Genomic DNA, 14,593 nt, shown 5'->3' with positions numbered 1-14,593 from the left:
GTATTGGCTAGCCCAGACTTAGATATGCACATAATTAATGAGGCACATGATGTTGCAACATTAGGTCTACCAATACCTTCCTAACAAATATGAACTCTATAGCTGTTGTGGCTACTGATTTATAGGCATATAAGTATTTTTTAATGTTATGGGTCATCGAGGTCACGTGACATTTAGTCATAAATCTTTGCTCCCACAGTTATCCCTGTGTGTCAAAAATCACACTTATTGGTCATCGAGGTCACGTGACATTTAGTCATAAATCTTTGCTCCCACAGTTATCCCTGTGTGTCAAAAATCACACCAGGGTCCTCTAGCTCTATTGGCTCGCCAAGAAATAGATATGTGCATAATTAATGAGGTATAGGATGTGCTGGTCATGTGACATTTTGTTAAAACAACTTTACTCCGATACTTGTCCCTTTGTGCCAAAAATTAGAACTCCAGGTCCATTTGGAAGGCCGGAATTAGATATGTTCAAAATTAATAAGGTGCAGGAACATGCCAGGGTCAGGGTCAAGTTCATCCTCAAAATCTTGGTGTGCAATTTGGTCCCATACCCGTCATTGTTCACCAAAAAGTAACCATCTCGTACTCTTAAGTAGGCAAGAATAAGACATCACCATAGTCTGGCTGCAGGTCATAGGTCATTTAAAAATCAGAAAAATAATAATTAAAAATCTTTTTCTCAAAACGGCATGGACAATAACCTTGGAATTTGGTATGTAGTATCTAGGAAGTATGCCTAAGAAGTTTCTTAACAGATATTCGATTTATCAATATTTATGCAAATTAGGTGGAATTAAAAATTTTAATAAATAATAACAGCCAGGTCATGTGACCGAACAGAATATGAAGGGTCAGGTGCACCAGTACTCAGCATGCTTAATAAGCCCTGCAAGGTTGAAAAATCTGCGCGCAACGGTTTTAGAGATCTAGCTTTAGAAAGAATTTATGGAAGAAGAAGAAGATCCCGAAATTGCCAAAATTGTCACGAAAGTATTAGGAACATGACTGTACCAAGTTGTCATCCTGAAACTCATAGCCAACCTATTTTATAGCCATGTTATGTTTACGCGTGCTGAGTGAAAAGTCGTTGTCATGGCGAACACCAAAACTTGCATATAAACTCTGCGTATGTGTGAATAGGTCGTCAAACTTTGAGGCGTCACCGTTGTCCACTACACATGCTATTAAACCATTCTCCTAAGGCTATGATCTGCAGGTATTGATGTCAAATGACTAGAAAATTCTCTTCATAGATAGAATCATGAAAAATAAATCTTTCATGGTCTAGATATCAATAAAAATATCCTTTACAAAAAACACCTTTTCATTCATGCATGGGCTACCAGATCTTGTCACTGGGCTACCAACTTCTGAAAATGGTAGCCCAATGGGACTACCAGGGGAAAAAGTTTATTTCGAGCCCTGTCTACCCTAGGTTGATAGCTCTGCTGGTGGACAGAATTGTCCCCGCGGCTGTCTTTCGCCCAGTTTAAGCGACGTATTCATTGCTTCTATAAAGTTTGTGTGCGATGTGTGATAGTGAGCGTACGATCGTGAGTGCTTCATCACAGACAAATAGTATTGACAGACTGGAAACGCTTGCATGCCTTTTGTTCCATGGTCGTCTCGGTAGACTATTGGCTTTTCATATTAAAATGAGCTTCAAAGGTGTCAAACTTTTTGGAGGCTTTGTTTGTGGTTGATAATTACACGAGATTATGCGAAAAATACGACGAGATGGCATCGTACTGCCAGTCGCGTAGCAACCATAGTTACTTTGTGAGTTCTCAGGCCAGAAACACTGCTTCACGCCAATCAAAACATAACACCCCAGCAGTTTCATAAACATGTCCTTCCTTGACGCACGTGTAAAAGACGGTATGACTGACCGTAAACCATTGAGTAAAACCAGACAGTATCGATAAAAGACTTTCAAATGTGGTTCACACTCATTATATATTCATAAAAATATGAGAGGAATTTTTAAAATGGTAAAACTCACTTTCCTGAAGCTCAAAACACTCCCGTTTTCGCCAGCACGTCAATTCCGCTCAGCACCACACGACAACAACAACACAAACTTTGCCGAACATACTTTCGCTTAACAATTGGCGAAAATCCGAAAATTACCGAAGGATGCATGGTCGGCACTCTTCGGAAAAGAGAGGCGAGAGCAACCTGAGGCAAGGCGAACATGGATGGGTTACGTAACCGCTTCACGCCTTGAACAATACCCGTTGCGACTCTGTCTCTGTTTCTCTGTGGCTTCATGAACTCTACAGCGTGTGGAGGGGTCGCAGTCAGAATTGTAACAACTAGCTCGGTTATTGAACCAATCTTTTTCGAGATTGGGGATTTGGCCGAACAGGATTGCTTGTGGCTTCTCCGCTAGGTGACTGAGTGCTACGTCGTGAGTTCGAATCCGTTTGAAACCACCGTATTGTTTCGCTAGTTCCAAACTTTGCACGGTGACCCCCGATCTTTTACTGTTGATTTGATAAGAGAATGATCGGAAGTTTCATTTAGGAAAGTTTGAGCAGAAGTTTAAGTCTTTCACTGTCGAGGCCCATACTCCCTTAATATCAATCAGCCGTACATCCAGGACTCTATTGAAAGGTTCTTTAAAACAGATTTCTTCGATTCTACATTTTGTAGCATTGACTCAAATTATCAAAACATCCAATTCACGTTCTTGTTGCTGTTTGTTGGTTGGCATTTGCAAACGAAAGGTAATACATTGACTGGCGTCTGTAGGTCTTACACTCGTACGCACATTTTAAATCATTATGTAGGTTATCAGGTTGTAAGCCTAAATGACCCGATGTGGCGTGGCATTAAATTGTACCTTGGCGAATTCACTCGCATGGGAAAAGGGTACCAATACGCTTTACATCAAAATCACGAAAAGGGGCGATTGTGTTATCAACGCAGTCCATGAAAACAAGAAAATTGGTATTTTTTCCAAATGTTTGTTCTTGGAAGCGATTAGAATGCCCCTTTCAAACCTGGTAAACAACATTAATTAGTTTTTTGTCTGAGTTTCTCCAATATTTTTCAAAATAAGAGTGTTTTGAAATTTTGCGAAACAAACATGGGTGTCAGAGCATTAAGTGCCACCGCGAACATTGAAAAAGTACGTGTAAAGTTGCAATTTTGCCAGACTATCATGCAATGGTATGAAATTTAAAAATCGACTCAAAATACTCACAAAGTGTTCAAGACATGTGCTGCAATCATGCAGAGGATGACATAAAATACTGCTCGGAGAAGCATTTTCAATAAATGTACGATATATGACGGGTGAAGAGGCCTAACCCGACGGCTCTCGAAGATAGTACGACAGACTGGAATCAGCAGCGAGTGAAGTTGCTAACATTGTTTGAGTAATGACACAAGCAACAAACAACCAGTGAAGAGCGTGACAATTACCAAGCGTTTGCCGTTATGGTTTCGTGTTTACGTCACGCAATGTGTGCGCGCCCTCTCGAAAAATACTAGCACAAAACACGTACTTGTGTAGAGCTCTAACAAGAATCTGTTGCACCGTAACAAACGTCTGTACGGCGACCATCTGACAAAACGTCATTTATCAGACAAAAATGACTAATTACTGCTCGTAACCCTACTCATTTGTGGAAAGTAATCCCCCACACAAAACTTCGCCTGTCAAACATACAAATGAAATCGTATTTAAAGCAGTCCAAAATCATAAACACCACAAAATGGCAATATAATGATTAAAAAATACAGTACATTGCGTTGATTGCGTAAAATCACCAAGTCCTTCAATTACGTGTGTCCAACGATTAACACAGAATGGCCGATTTAAGGGGAAGACGACAGCGCTCCAAGTTCACATGACTGAATTCGTCTGCTGTGGCTGCAGTACCAAAATAACTACAATGGCGAATAGATTATTTGTTGTCTTGTTTTGCATTACCGTCCTAGTTAATTAATTCTTGTTTATTATGGCTTTTCAAAACTCATTGTGGTTAAGAGTGCATATGTGTACATGAAATTTGATTTTGGAATTCCACGAAAATGTTGATTCACTTTACTCTTGAGTCTGTGAAAATACAATAAATATTTTTTACAATACCAAACTAACTAAATCTATGCTTTTGTTATAAGTGTTTGAATATTGATACAAATGTACTTGATTCAAATAGGATACGGTGTTTGAAAGTTCAGATGTGGACAACAATTATGATATTGGAATTTTAGCGCAAATTAAATGATGTCATCGAGAGCGAATAGGTAAGATGGCTAAATAAGAGAGACGACACATGAGTTTCCTTGGTACACTCAGGACAAGTTCTTTATTGCAGAGAGTAACAGCCCCGAAGGGTCTAGGACAGAACTTTCTCCAGAGGAGAGAGACCGTATCTATTGACTCTAAAATTTCAAAAGGTCTCAAAACTAAAAAGGCAAAGCATATAGAACTCAAATGTACAGAGAAAAGGGGAAAAATATAAATTTTCACGGAGTGGATAGGTTGGGAGAGAAATGCTATTTGTGGCTAATAACTTTACCCAACCTCTGTCCCCGATATGTCACTGAAGGAAGGCTTCATTAGACTCACAAAGCCAGGGTCTAAAAGAAAGACAAAGTTACATTTGCATATCTGTAGATAGCAGATTAAAATGCATCAGTACATAAACTTACCGTGCTCACTACATAAACTGTTCAGGATTAAAGACACACCTGTGAATTCGAAAATTCCAGAACATAAAAACAATGAAGATTAAAGATACACTTGTGACTTAAAATTTCTGTAACATAAACTATAAGGATTAAAATAAACCTGTGACATATATGACACATATGATACTATCCACTATTATTATTTTACTTCTCATCGTAGTCTACAGGTAAACTATTAAATATTTCCCTGACAAAACTTGCCGTATCTGTAATATGTAAGTATATATGTCTATATGTTAACATGTAAGTGTTGGACTTCTTCAACAAGAATCAGTTTTAACGACAGGCTGCGTCCCATTGACGACAACCCTGTACACTCTATAGGATACATTTATCTCCGCAATGCTATCGTCTTTTTCAAGTACAAATATCGCTTATTCGCTAATTTCAAATTAAAAATAACAGAAATTCTGATATTATGCATTTTGGAGCTTCTTGCAATGTTTTTGACGCTGGGTCGAGTATAATAACTTCAAGCCGTTGCAGCATTTCCGCATTCTGTAAAATTATACTCGGCCGTTTTATTACAATAAGGATCAAACCTGACCTTACCATGTTCAAATGTTAGCGCTGAAACACACGTTTTGGTGCGTGTCCTGTTATGTCGTTGTGCCATCGCTTCTTTGCATGGGAACAATCTACGAAGTTTATGCAAACGTTATAGGGCCATGTAGCTGTGACTCTTGATAGTTGCTTTCAATATTGTTGTTTTTGAATGTAAACTAGTTTCCTGTTCTATTCCCCAGAGTGCGTTCAAATTCAGTGTTGAGATTTTCAACTCAGTCTGTAAATGTGTTGACTGCATTGTTATTGTTGGCAAGTGAACTCTGGTCCGGACTCGCATTCAAAAGTAAACAATAATAGTACATTTAATCCACACGTATAGATGCTATGTTCACAAAGCTAAATATTGTGTTTAAACATGCTTTAGAAGGAAGAATATTAAAATGGGCGTTCCGCAAGCAATTTCACAAAATAGCTACAATACTGTATTTTGCGAACAGACTTTTTTTCTTTTTGCAGTGAGATTTACAATAGTTGTTCATAATTTACGGATAGAATTTGTCCGGCTTTTTTCACGCAGTGCCTTCTCTCGGAGAGATACTCTAAAACCCCGGATTGACACTGATCTAAGCAATATCTACCGTGTTCGAGATTTTTTATGATAAAGAAGAAAAATAAGTGAGATGTAATTGTATCAGCAGGTGGGCCCAAACGCATTATTTTTATTTCCAAAAAGAGGCATACATTTGTGATGGTGAGAAAACACTTTATTCGTAATTGAAATGCAGCGTTTTCGATTGTCAACATTGAGTAGTCAAATTACCCTTACCTGAAATGTCACTATAGTAAATAAATTACGTTAAATTGAAAATGTCAAGCTTTGCAATCAACGGCTTCAAGTTGTTACACACTCACATCGAAATTACGCCGTTTTCAATGTCGCATCAGTAAAACCACGCGACATTTTGTATGAAGCGTGACAGTCTGGCAGTAAGCATAGCTAGTCGTTTGATTTACACCTGTAAAAGTTTTAACTTACGTGAGCATGCGCGGCACGCTCAGTTGATTTGGAATTCCTTCCAAAAACATCCGTTATTCATCTTTAAATAATTCGTTCGTTGAAACAAACTTCATCAGAAAACACAAATTGTGATGAAATTTCACCAAATCTTTGTAAGGATAACGTCTTGCCAGCATTTGAGGTAGACTCCGCCTCGAGGTCCGATATTCGCACTCTCCAACATTTACAATACTTTTTGGTCTACCACTTGCGGAGGCTCATTTTGAAGAAAATGGAGTACATAAAGTTATGAGACTATTTTCGTTGAAATCGAAAATGTCTTTCATCCCAAAAAAAGTTAGCACAACGATGGCGGCCATTTTAAATTTCATATCGGGAAATATTGGGTAATTTGTTTCTCTGGCGACGAATTTTGCACGGTGATCCAATGATTCTCGTTCTTGAGGATTTTGAAAGGGAAATGGTTTATAATTTTCTTATGGAAACTCATAGTTATAGTGTAAGCTTTCCAATTTTGAGGCGCGGACTATTTTAATGACCTCATCGACTGACACTTAGCAATAATTTTGACTGTCATCACGGCTATTGATTTTATCTTGCATGCCCAGTCGTCAAAAATTCATAAATGGCCGATTCCGTCAGAAGCTCTCACATCCCTAGGCTGGTTACGAACAGTGGGTGTGGTCCGGACTCTGTTGGGCACGCTGGTGTTGGGCACGCCAGTGTTGTAAGTTAACATATTAGAAGCTTTGTAGTGCTTTGTAGACAGCCAGGGGTTGTGAGAGAATCTACGTTAACATTCAAATCTTTGCTCAAAAATACAAATTAAATACAAGTTTTCTTGGTGATTTTGAAATATTTTTTAAATGTTATTAAAAACCTGAGTTAAAAAGTGACCCGCTTGCGTGTACAGCATATTTCTTTCTTTCAGTATCTTCATTTCTTTAAAAAATCACTGTCTACACCCATCGTATCGTCCACATAACATGAGGTCGCCTGCTATCTTTGCTCTTCATGGCCTCTTTTAACCTGCTTTATAAAAGCTTCACATTATTATTTCACAGTATTGGCCTAACCCTCATGACGTAAATGATCGTGCTGTGGACGAATAAGATAGGTGACAATTGATCTCGCCATGTAAAAGTCGAGCTGTCAAGGTAACCTAAAACGCAATGAGTTCACAATATGCCAACTTATGGACCACTGTTCCGATCAACATCTTGTTGTCATAGTAACTAGCGACACTGGATCCTTTGATAAGCGAGCCATCATCCATCAGTACTTCTCTCACATCGATGTTCTCAAATGGAGAGTTCTGGTCATCAAAACGCAGCCGTAATACCTGCGATGGCAATATTACAGACAGAATATTAACTTACGATATGTCACTTTGTTCCTTGATTTTCATCGTGGTATAGCGAATACATTCCATTCGATGTGTGAAAAAATGCATGCACAACTTGCCCGACGAAAGTGTGGTAAGTTGGCCGCAGAATTTGTTGATTCTGTGCCTCTTGGTAAATTTGTCCACGCACTTGAAACCTTTTAAAGACTACTAGTATGTATTTTGTGATTACTTCGTTTTTTCTGTTATTGCAGTACTTGCCTGTGAACCAGCCGGATTGTTATAATTCTTTTCGTGTTCCATAAGAAGATGAAAGATAGGATGACATCCGATCCATAGATCACCGGTTTCCTTGTCCAATTCAATGTTATCAATTGTGGTGTGTAGGTCTACTCGCTGAAACCAAAAAAAAAGATTTCCCGTGAAAATGGGTGCTATAACAAAACACTGACCACAGTCGATTAAATCGAACAGCAAATGCGTCATATTCGTACGTGATTCTAATGAATGGCTGTCACCACAGTTGTGTCAATTTGGACACGTGACTAGAACTGAGGCATGTTGCCCCTCCTCCCATGACTGTATGGACAACTTTTACAGGTTTACATTTTCAATGTTTCATTTTATTCCAAAAAATGACATTCGACTTTTTAATAAGCGATGATACTTTGACAATATAACTTATTGTTGTACCTTTACTTCCTGAATGCTATTGTCTTTCTTCCGTTCGTAAATCAGCAAAACGCCTGGTATGAGAGTGGCAACGTAAATATACCTAGAAAATAGAAAAATAATTCAAGCAAAAGTAATGGAGCTACAGTACCTGCAATTTTTGCGAGGTGCACGTACAGTATATCCAACACAATTAACATGAGTGTACGCTGACATTCTCATGAATACGGGGGGCCTGCCTTGGAAGTATAACGATGTGTAACGGAACAAATATTGATGAAAAGTACATGATGACACGATAACACCTCGTACAAACTTGAAGGGTTAAAACATGAAGACATGAGTTTACGAAAGGCTGGTTAGATTTTGCAGTCGTCATTAACATAAGACCTGTGTAGCATATTCGCTCTGCATTTGAACGTGTTGGTTTTTCGAATAACCATTACCACAGTCCCTCCACACACTGTATTGTTACCAATACTATTGCGGTTGTACTTCATTGATTATTGGAGTTCAGATGAAAAACAAGAAAGACAGAAAAACCGACACGGACATCGCTCGACAGATGTGATTCTAGTGACAAAAACGACAATTTTTTCCGATATCAAACAGCATAATTTATGTTAGGTATAATGAAATCCTTACTTTCCGTTAGGCGAGACGTTTATGCCGTTTGGAAATCGATGTCCACTTGATATAATGGTGTCTTTGCCATTGCTGTAGTATCCAATGTTTCCCCATGACAATCCTGAGTATATCTCCATTTTGACAGCCAGTGGATATGGTTTTGTGAAATACAGGTCATTGGTGTAGTAAAATGTCTCCGGTCCAACGGCTACCAAATCGTTCACGCTGGGGATGAAATCGTTTGAAAATAAAACACTCGGAAATATGAATTTATGTTAACATTTTTCGCTATACAGACTGAAATAGTCTCGTGTCCCTGAGTACTCCACGACTTTGAGCATCGTTTACAAGTACGGGTACAGATCTGCAGACACGGGTTGTTGCATTATTCTGCACCGTAGAGGGCGCACTTCGCATACGAGGAAGTAGCTGTCCATTTCGCGTGCATATCAAAGTTATTAATTAAAGTTACTAAAAACACTTTGACGTATATACTTTAAAGACAAAATATACCTGTAAATGTTTTTTCCCGCGATAGATTTAAGATGATGAAGTGATTGTTGCTTCTCGTCGAAGCGGAATATCTCGACCCTGTCTTGGTCGCTGATGTGGTGATTAACAACAAATAGACGTTTTTCTCCTGTCAAAGGAATAATAGGGGAGTTTTAGTATGTTTGCAAATATAATCCAGTGTCAAAATAAAAATCTATCGATGCAGGGCCATGGTAAATACACTGATTGGCATAGTATCTACTTCATGGGCGGAAAAGAGGGGAGTCGAGAAGCTTTTCGCTTTCGAAACTATTGTAGGTATGGGCCGGGAAGAGCTTGGAGAAATCGTTTCGAACAACAGGTCGCCACTATTCTCCTAGAGAAAGAAAATATATGTAAGTGTTACAGTATGTTCTAAATACGATATAACGTGTTGAATAATAACGTGTCTAATGCAATGAATACTGCGTTGATGTAAGTCGTTGTAACCTCACAAATAAACCAGTGGCGAGTCGAGGAGTGGGATGGAAAAGTGTTCATTGCAAGCTATACACATAATTTATTTCGAAATGCTGTAGAATTTCGGTAATTATTGATAAGAACTACCTGAGATTGGATCTTCATAGAGACTTATGCCATGTGGATAGAAGTTATCTTTGTCAAAGTCACCGGTGAAGGTCAACTCTACCGCGTTGTTCTCGGGTTTGTTGAAGTCAAACAAGAAGATCCTCCCCTTGAGCAACGGTGGCTGTATGGTTGGGTCACTCTGGTTGCCCTTGCCTCGAATTCCCTGGTAAAATGGTAGAAACGATGCACGGATTAATGTAAACATGAAGTCGACACCAACGAGAGAGAGAGAGAGAGAGAGAGAGAGAGAGAGAGAGAGAGAGAGAGAGAGAGAGAGAGAGAGAGAGAGCAATAAGGACGACGAGTTGAAGCGCACGATCATGAACTTTGGCAGATATCATATGCTGTATATTGTTGGTGTGCTCTTTCTTCTTATGCTGACAATATCGCTAGGTAACTATAGTTGGCGCACTTCTCTATTGCTTTTCATGGGTTTTCCTTTGATTATTTCACTTCTTCCCGTGCGTACATATCCCCCGTACTGGAAGCGGGAACTCTCACAGCAGTGAAGATATATTCTTTTTTTTCAAAAGACGCTTACGGAGGATATAAATGCAAGTCCATTCGTCGATACCGTCACATCCTCTGACCCAGGTTCTGAAGTTTAAAACAAAAAGATGTCAAGTGTTAAATGTTGATGCCTTCGAGAAAGTGAATAAAATGCGATCAGCTGGATTTCGAGGAAGGAAATAAACTGGACCCCAGCCGGATATGACAGGCTGAACCGCTGAGGTTTTATTGCAGGTACACCCGCTCTATCAAATTGAATTTCCTTTTTTTTTCTAGCAGAACATACAAGAATTAACATATTAACTTACTGAAAATAGTGTAATGACAGTTATACGCTTCGATTTGTGACGATAAGTACTAATATGGGGATTTCACAATAGTAGCCCCATGTAAAATATCGATTGCTAATTATAAAAGTGGTGGCACATAATAAATTGCGTCTTACCAACTCCAGGTATCACTCTGCAAGGACCGGGGTGGTGGTTATAGATTGTCTTGAAATATCCAAAAAGATGTCTGCAAAAAAATACAGCAAATTTTGAAAAATTGAACTATTACATGCTAACGGTTGCATTGTCGACGACTCATGCTGTGGTACAATCGCAGCATAACAGAGTGTAGCCTAGGATTAACCATAGTAGTTACTGTCCTTGGTTTAACTGTTTCAGTGCCAGCATAATGAAAATAGATGAAAATTATACATCGCAAACAATGTTTCGTCTGTCGGGTGACGCACAGATATGTAAACGAATTTGAATTGTATTTATGCGGGTTTCTGTGAGTTAGTAATTCTGTAGCGCTGATAATTTGGTGACATTCTTTTCACAGTGTCACACACAACGTGCACGGTTGAAGAACAACATTTGTGTTTGTCCTGTTTGTCACAAATGCAATGATAAAACCATGAAGGTAGAAAGAAAGACGGACCCGTTGCAATTCAACCAGCTGTTCTGTCTCAACTCGGGAGACCAGCTTCATTATGAAAAACTACATTAGCAAGTCGCCTTTTAGTCTGTGGGCCGACCCAGTCTATCGTTTCAAAAATGTTTCATTATTGAAAGAACTTCTTTTTATCAACTCCATTCATAAATCCTAGCTTAGGTTCAACAGAAAAGTCAATTATCAATCCCGTATGCTGGGGCGTTGCGCTAAATTTGACCGAAAAGTCTCAAAAAACGAAGCAGATGCAAATAGGGGTAAAAGGTCAGAAGCTTTGTTCCCGATAGTAACAAACGTCCTCATTGCCGACCTACATCCATCTTCCTTGAAAAGTCTTGACACCCTACTTTCCAGGGTCGGTGGACGAGCATTCATTCCCAACAAAAGAATGATTTACTCATCGATGGCGTCCTTGAACTGAGCTACACTATCTGTCAGTCTCAGCGCATTCACCTAGCGACAGTCCTTCCACCAAAGACCTCGCTATTGGTACATGTAATTGTGCAATACGATTACAGGCTGGGCCGTGTACCGCATTTCAAATGCGCGAGTCATTTGATCAATTTTTACAAGAGTGTGAGTATACCAGCCACGGGGAATGAGTAGAAATATTTGGTAAATAGTGCACCGCCTAGCCTTACCTACGCACCAGTATGTACCATAGAGGCATGATGTAACTGCAATACGTTATATAACACATATTGATGTTCTTCGTAATTGTTCACCTTCATTGAAGAGGTGTTGAATGACTGTTTACATACATATTTATGTAGCGTTGTATTATTCGTCAACAGCCAGTGCACATTTTTAATTTCTTTGCGCTGAAGGTGCTGCTATATTTTTCAGACAAGACAAAAACTGCTCTGGTGCGGAAATTGAGATAACTCTGCGCTTTGCATTTGTGACCCTGAGACCCGTATATTCTCTCTACACTGTCATGATCGCACTGAGGGTGTGCGCAGTCCGTTAATTATAAACCGTTCAAGTGACCTGTTCACAGCTAGTCAGGGCGTGGGCCCAAGTGTGAATTATTCGGGCGACGGTCACAACGTATACTTACAGAGTTTTGGCGATATGAGTTGCAACAACGGCAAACGCAAGAAGGGTAGCTACACGAAGGATCATTGCAGAGGAACCATACAGCAAGCTTAGAACAGGTCGTGTCGGGCGGGTACAGCTTGTTTATCAAAGCGCGCCCTCATCGTCGTCAGCTGTAGACAACACAACTTACCACCCTCCAAAGCGGCGTAACATCCCGGACCGGGCGGAATGCAATTGCTGATATAGTGACTTTACGCAGGTGTTTGAATATATGCCTCCCTAATTAGCTTTACATAAAATTTAAGAAATCTATGGCGTATTTTAATTTTACGATCTATGCCATTCGTCTGACCGTTTTGTTACTGACATCGCATAATTGAGCTACGGAGTTGGAATGGGATTTTCCTACTTCCATGCTTGGGCTGAATTGCATTTACAAATTGCATACACGCGCTGTCTTTGAACTTTTAAAACTGCGTTATGAAGAGAAGTCTATTTGATGAAACTGTACGAGTATGAAAAGTAGTGTCACCACTGTTGTTTCGAGGTATTAGGCCAATGAGCTGACAACGATGTTTCGCAGTTCGACTTTTCAAAAATTTGTAGTTTGTTTTCTGAGGCAAAAAGCTGGCAGTGAGACTCTAAGGTATTCATAGTATGATACACGTTTGTGAATAATGTTTACTCTGACTGCAGAAAAGTGAAGTTTCTCGGGAACGCCATGAATGAAGTGAACCGTTTGAGCTCCAGTTGCTATATGAAGACTGATCTATAAGCTTTCCTTTATACCTGAGAAATCCACTCTATTACGGCATGGAAACAAGAATGGAGTCAACAGTTCTCTCTCCCAGCCCGATCCAAACAGGTCGCCAGAAATCCAACTTAAATTCACTAATCGACGGACTTCTGTTGTTTTTAAAGGTTTAAGCTAGAATATCGTGCAAGGCACTTGTACGCATACTTCCGACTGCAGTTATGCAGGTAGATGCAGATCTTTCATACGTCGCCACGCCTCGGTAAACAGGTGAAATGTTTTGAGACAAAATTTATAGTAATATGTACACACATTGCGGCTTCAATGTCACTGGCGAAGGATTCTCAAATGGATGGACATTGTGCTTAAGAATACTGTATATTATGATAATAAGGAATTCAGTTGCTAAATTTCTGTGCCTTTCAAGGAAATCTGCCGTAACTATGGAAATTAAGTATCACAGAATAACAAGAAATCATCGTTGGCGGTGTTGTTGACTGTTCATGTCGAAGATGACATACTTGATAGTCCAAAATACCTATCAGGGTAAAAATTCTAGATGCTTTAAGTTTTAAAATATGCAAACTACGTCACGAATCATGATTCCAATCAACAAGTCCTTGATGCTGGCCGAACTCTAACCTTCGATCCCCGGTGGTGGCAGTCCCCGGGTTGGTGGGTACCCATGCGCGTTACCAAATTCACGGAAAAGGGGGTGTTTTTCTTCAGTCATCTCGGAGATTCTAGGTCCGTGAAATCGAGAAAAAGGGGTACTTTTTCAGAGTAACCTCCAAGATTAGGGGTAGTCCTTTCATAATCTCCCTAGGACACTAAATCTGGTCTAGTCTCACTCACAAAGAAAATGAAAAACAGTACCGTACGTTTGTATGTACATATGACGTATACATGCCCATCACTTAGGGTCCATCCCCCCTAAATCAAACGGATAAGGACCCATAAGGAAGATGATTGTGTATGAATGTGACTAAAATCAGGTGAGGACAAACATTTGTGATGTATGTACATGTATACAAAGTCAACCTCCAGGGTCAACCCTGGAAGTCAACATACTAACCTCCTAGATTTCGAAAATAAGGGTATGTTTTTTACAGCTAATTTCTCCCAGATTTGCCACAAATAGGGGGTATTTTTCTCAGAAATATTCTAGGAAAGGGGGTACTTTTCAAACTTGGGTAACAAGCATGGGTACCCACCAACCCGGGGACTGCCACCGCCGGGCTTCGATCCTAAGGCTTCGATCGAATTACCGTCACCAATGAACTAGTGTCCGACGTCAGATTTCTGCAGGGCGCCCCCTTCGACTCAAAATGCATCCGAAAGACGTGCA

General features: G+C 39.7%; 2 protein-coding genes across 2 annotated transcripts in view; both read right to left on the bottom strand.

The window, feature by feature from the left end:
- Window positions 1-3,372, bottom strand: part of LOC139114360 (serum paraoxonase/arylesterase 1-like) — a 32,083-nt gene extending 28,711 nt beyond the window's left edge. Inside the window, exon 1 of the mRNA XM_070676042.1 lies at window positions 3,218-3,372. Coding sequence (XP_070532143.1) covers window positions 3,218-3,282 — 65 coding nt within the window. The 5' untranslated portion in view covers window positions 3,283-3,372. The remainder of the gene's footprint in view (window positions 1-3,217) is intronic.
- A 2,534-nt stretch (window positions 3,373-5,906) lies between these two features.
- On the bottom strand, window positions 5,907-12,668 carry LOC139114359 (serum paraoxonase/arylesterase 1-like). Its single transcript, XM_070676040.1, has 9 exons — window positions 12,511-12,668; window positions 10,957-11,027; window positions 10,543-10,598; window positions 9,981-10,164; window positions 9,396-9,522; window positions 8,901-9,107; window positions 8,277-8,358; window positions 7,845-7,979; window positions 5,907-7,580 (listed from the first exon to the last, which is right to left on the bottom strand). The coding sequence occupies exons 1-9, from the start codon at window positions 12,573-12,575 to the stop codon at window positions 7,401-7,403; spliced, it is 1,107 nt and encodes a 368-aa protein (XP_070532141.1). The 5' UTR covers window positions 12,576-12,668; the 3' UTR covers window positions 5,907-7,400.
- Window positions 12,669-14,593: the final 1,925 nt, after the last annotated feature.

Source organism: Ptychodera flava, chromosome 16 (genome assembly GCF_041260155.1).
Source record: "Ptychodera flava strain L36383 chromosome 16, AS_Pfla_20210202, whole genome shotgun sequence".
In the NCBI taxonomy this organism is placed as follows: domain Eukaryota; kingdom Metazoa; phylum Hemichordata; class Enteropneusta; family Ptychoderidae; genus Ptychodera; species Ptychodera flava.
The sequence above is the reverse complement of the archived record's forward strand: the minus strand, read 5'-3'. Positions and strand labels throughout refer to the sequence as shown.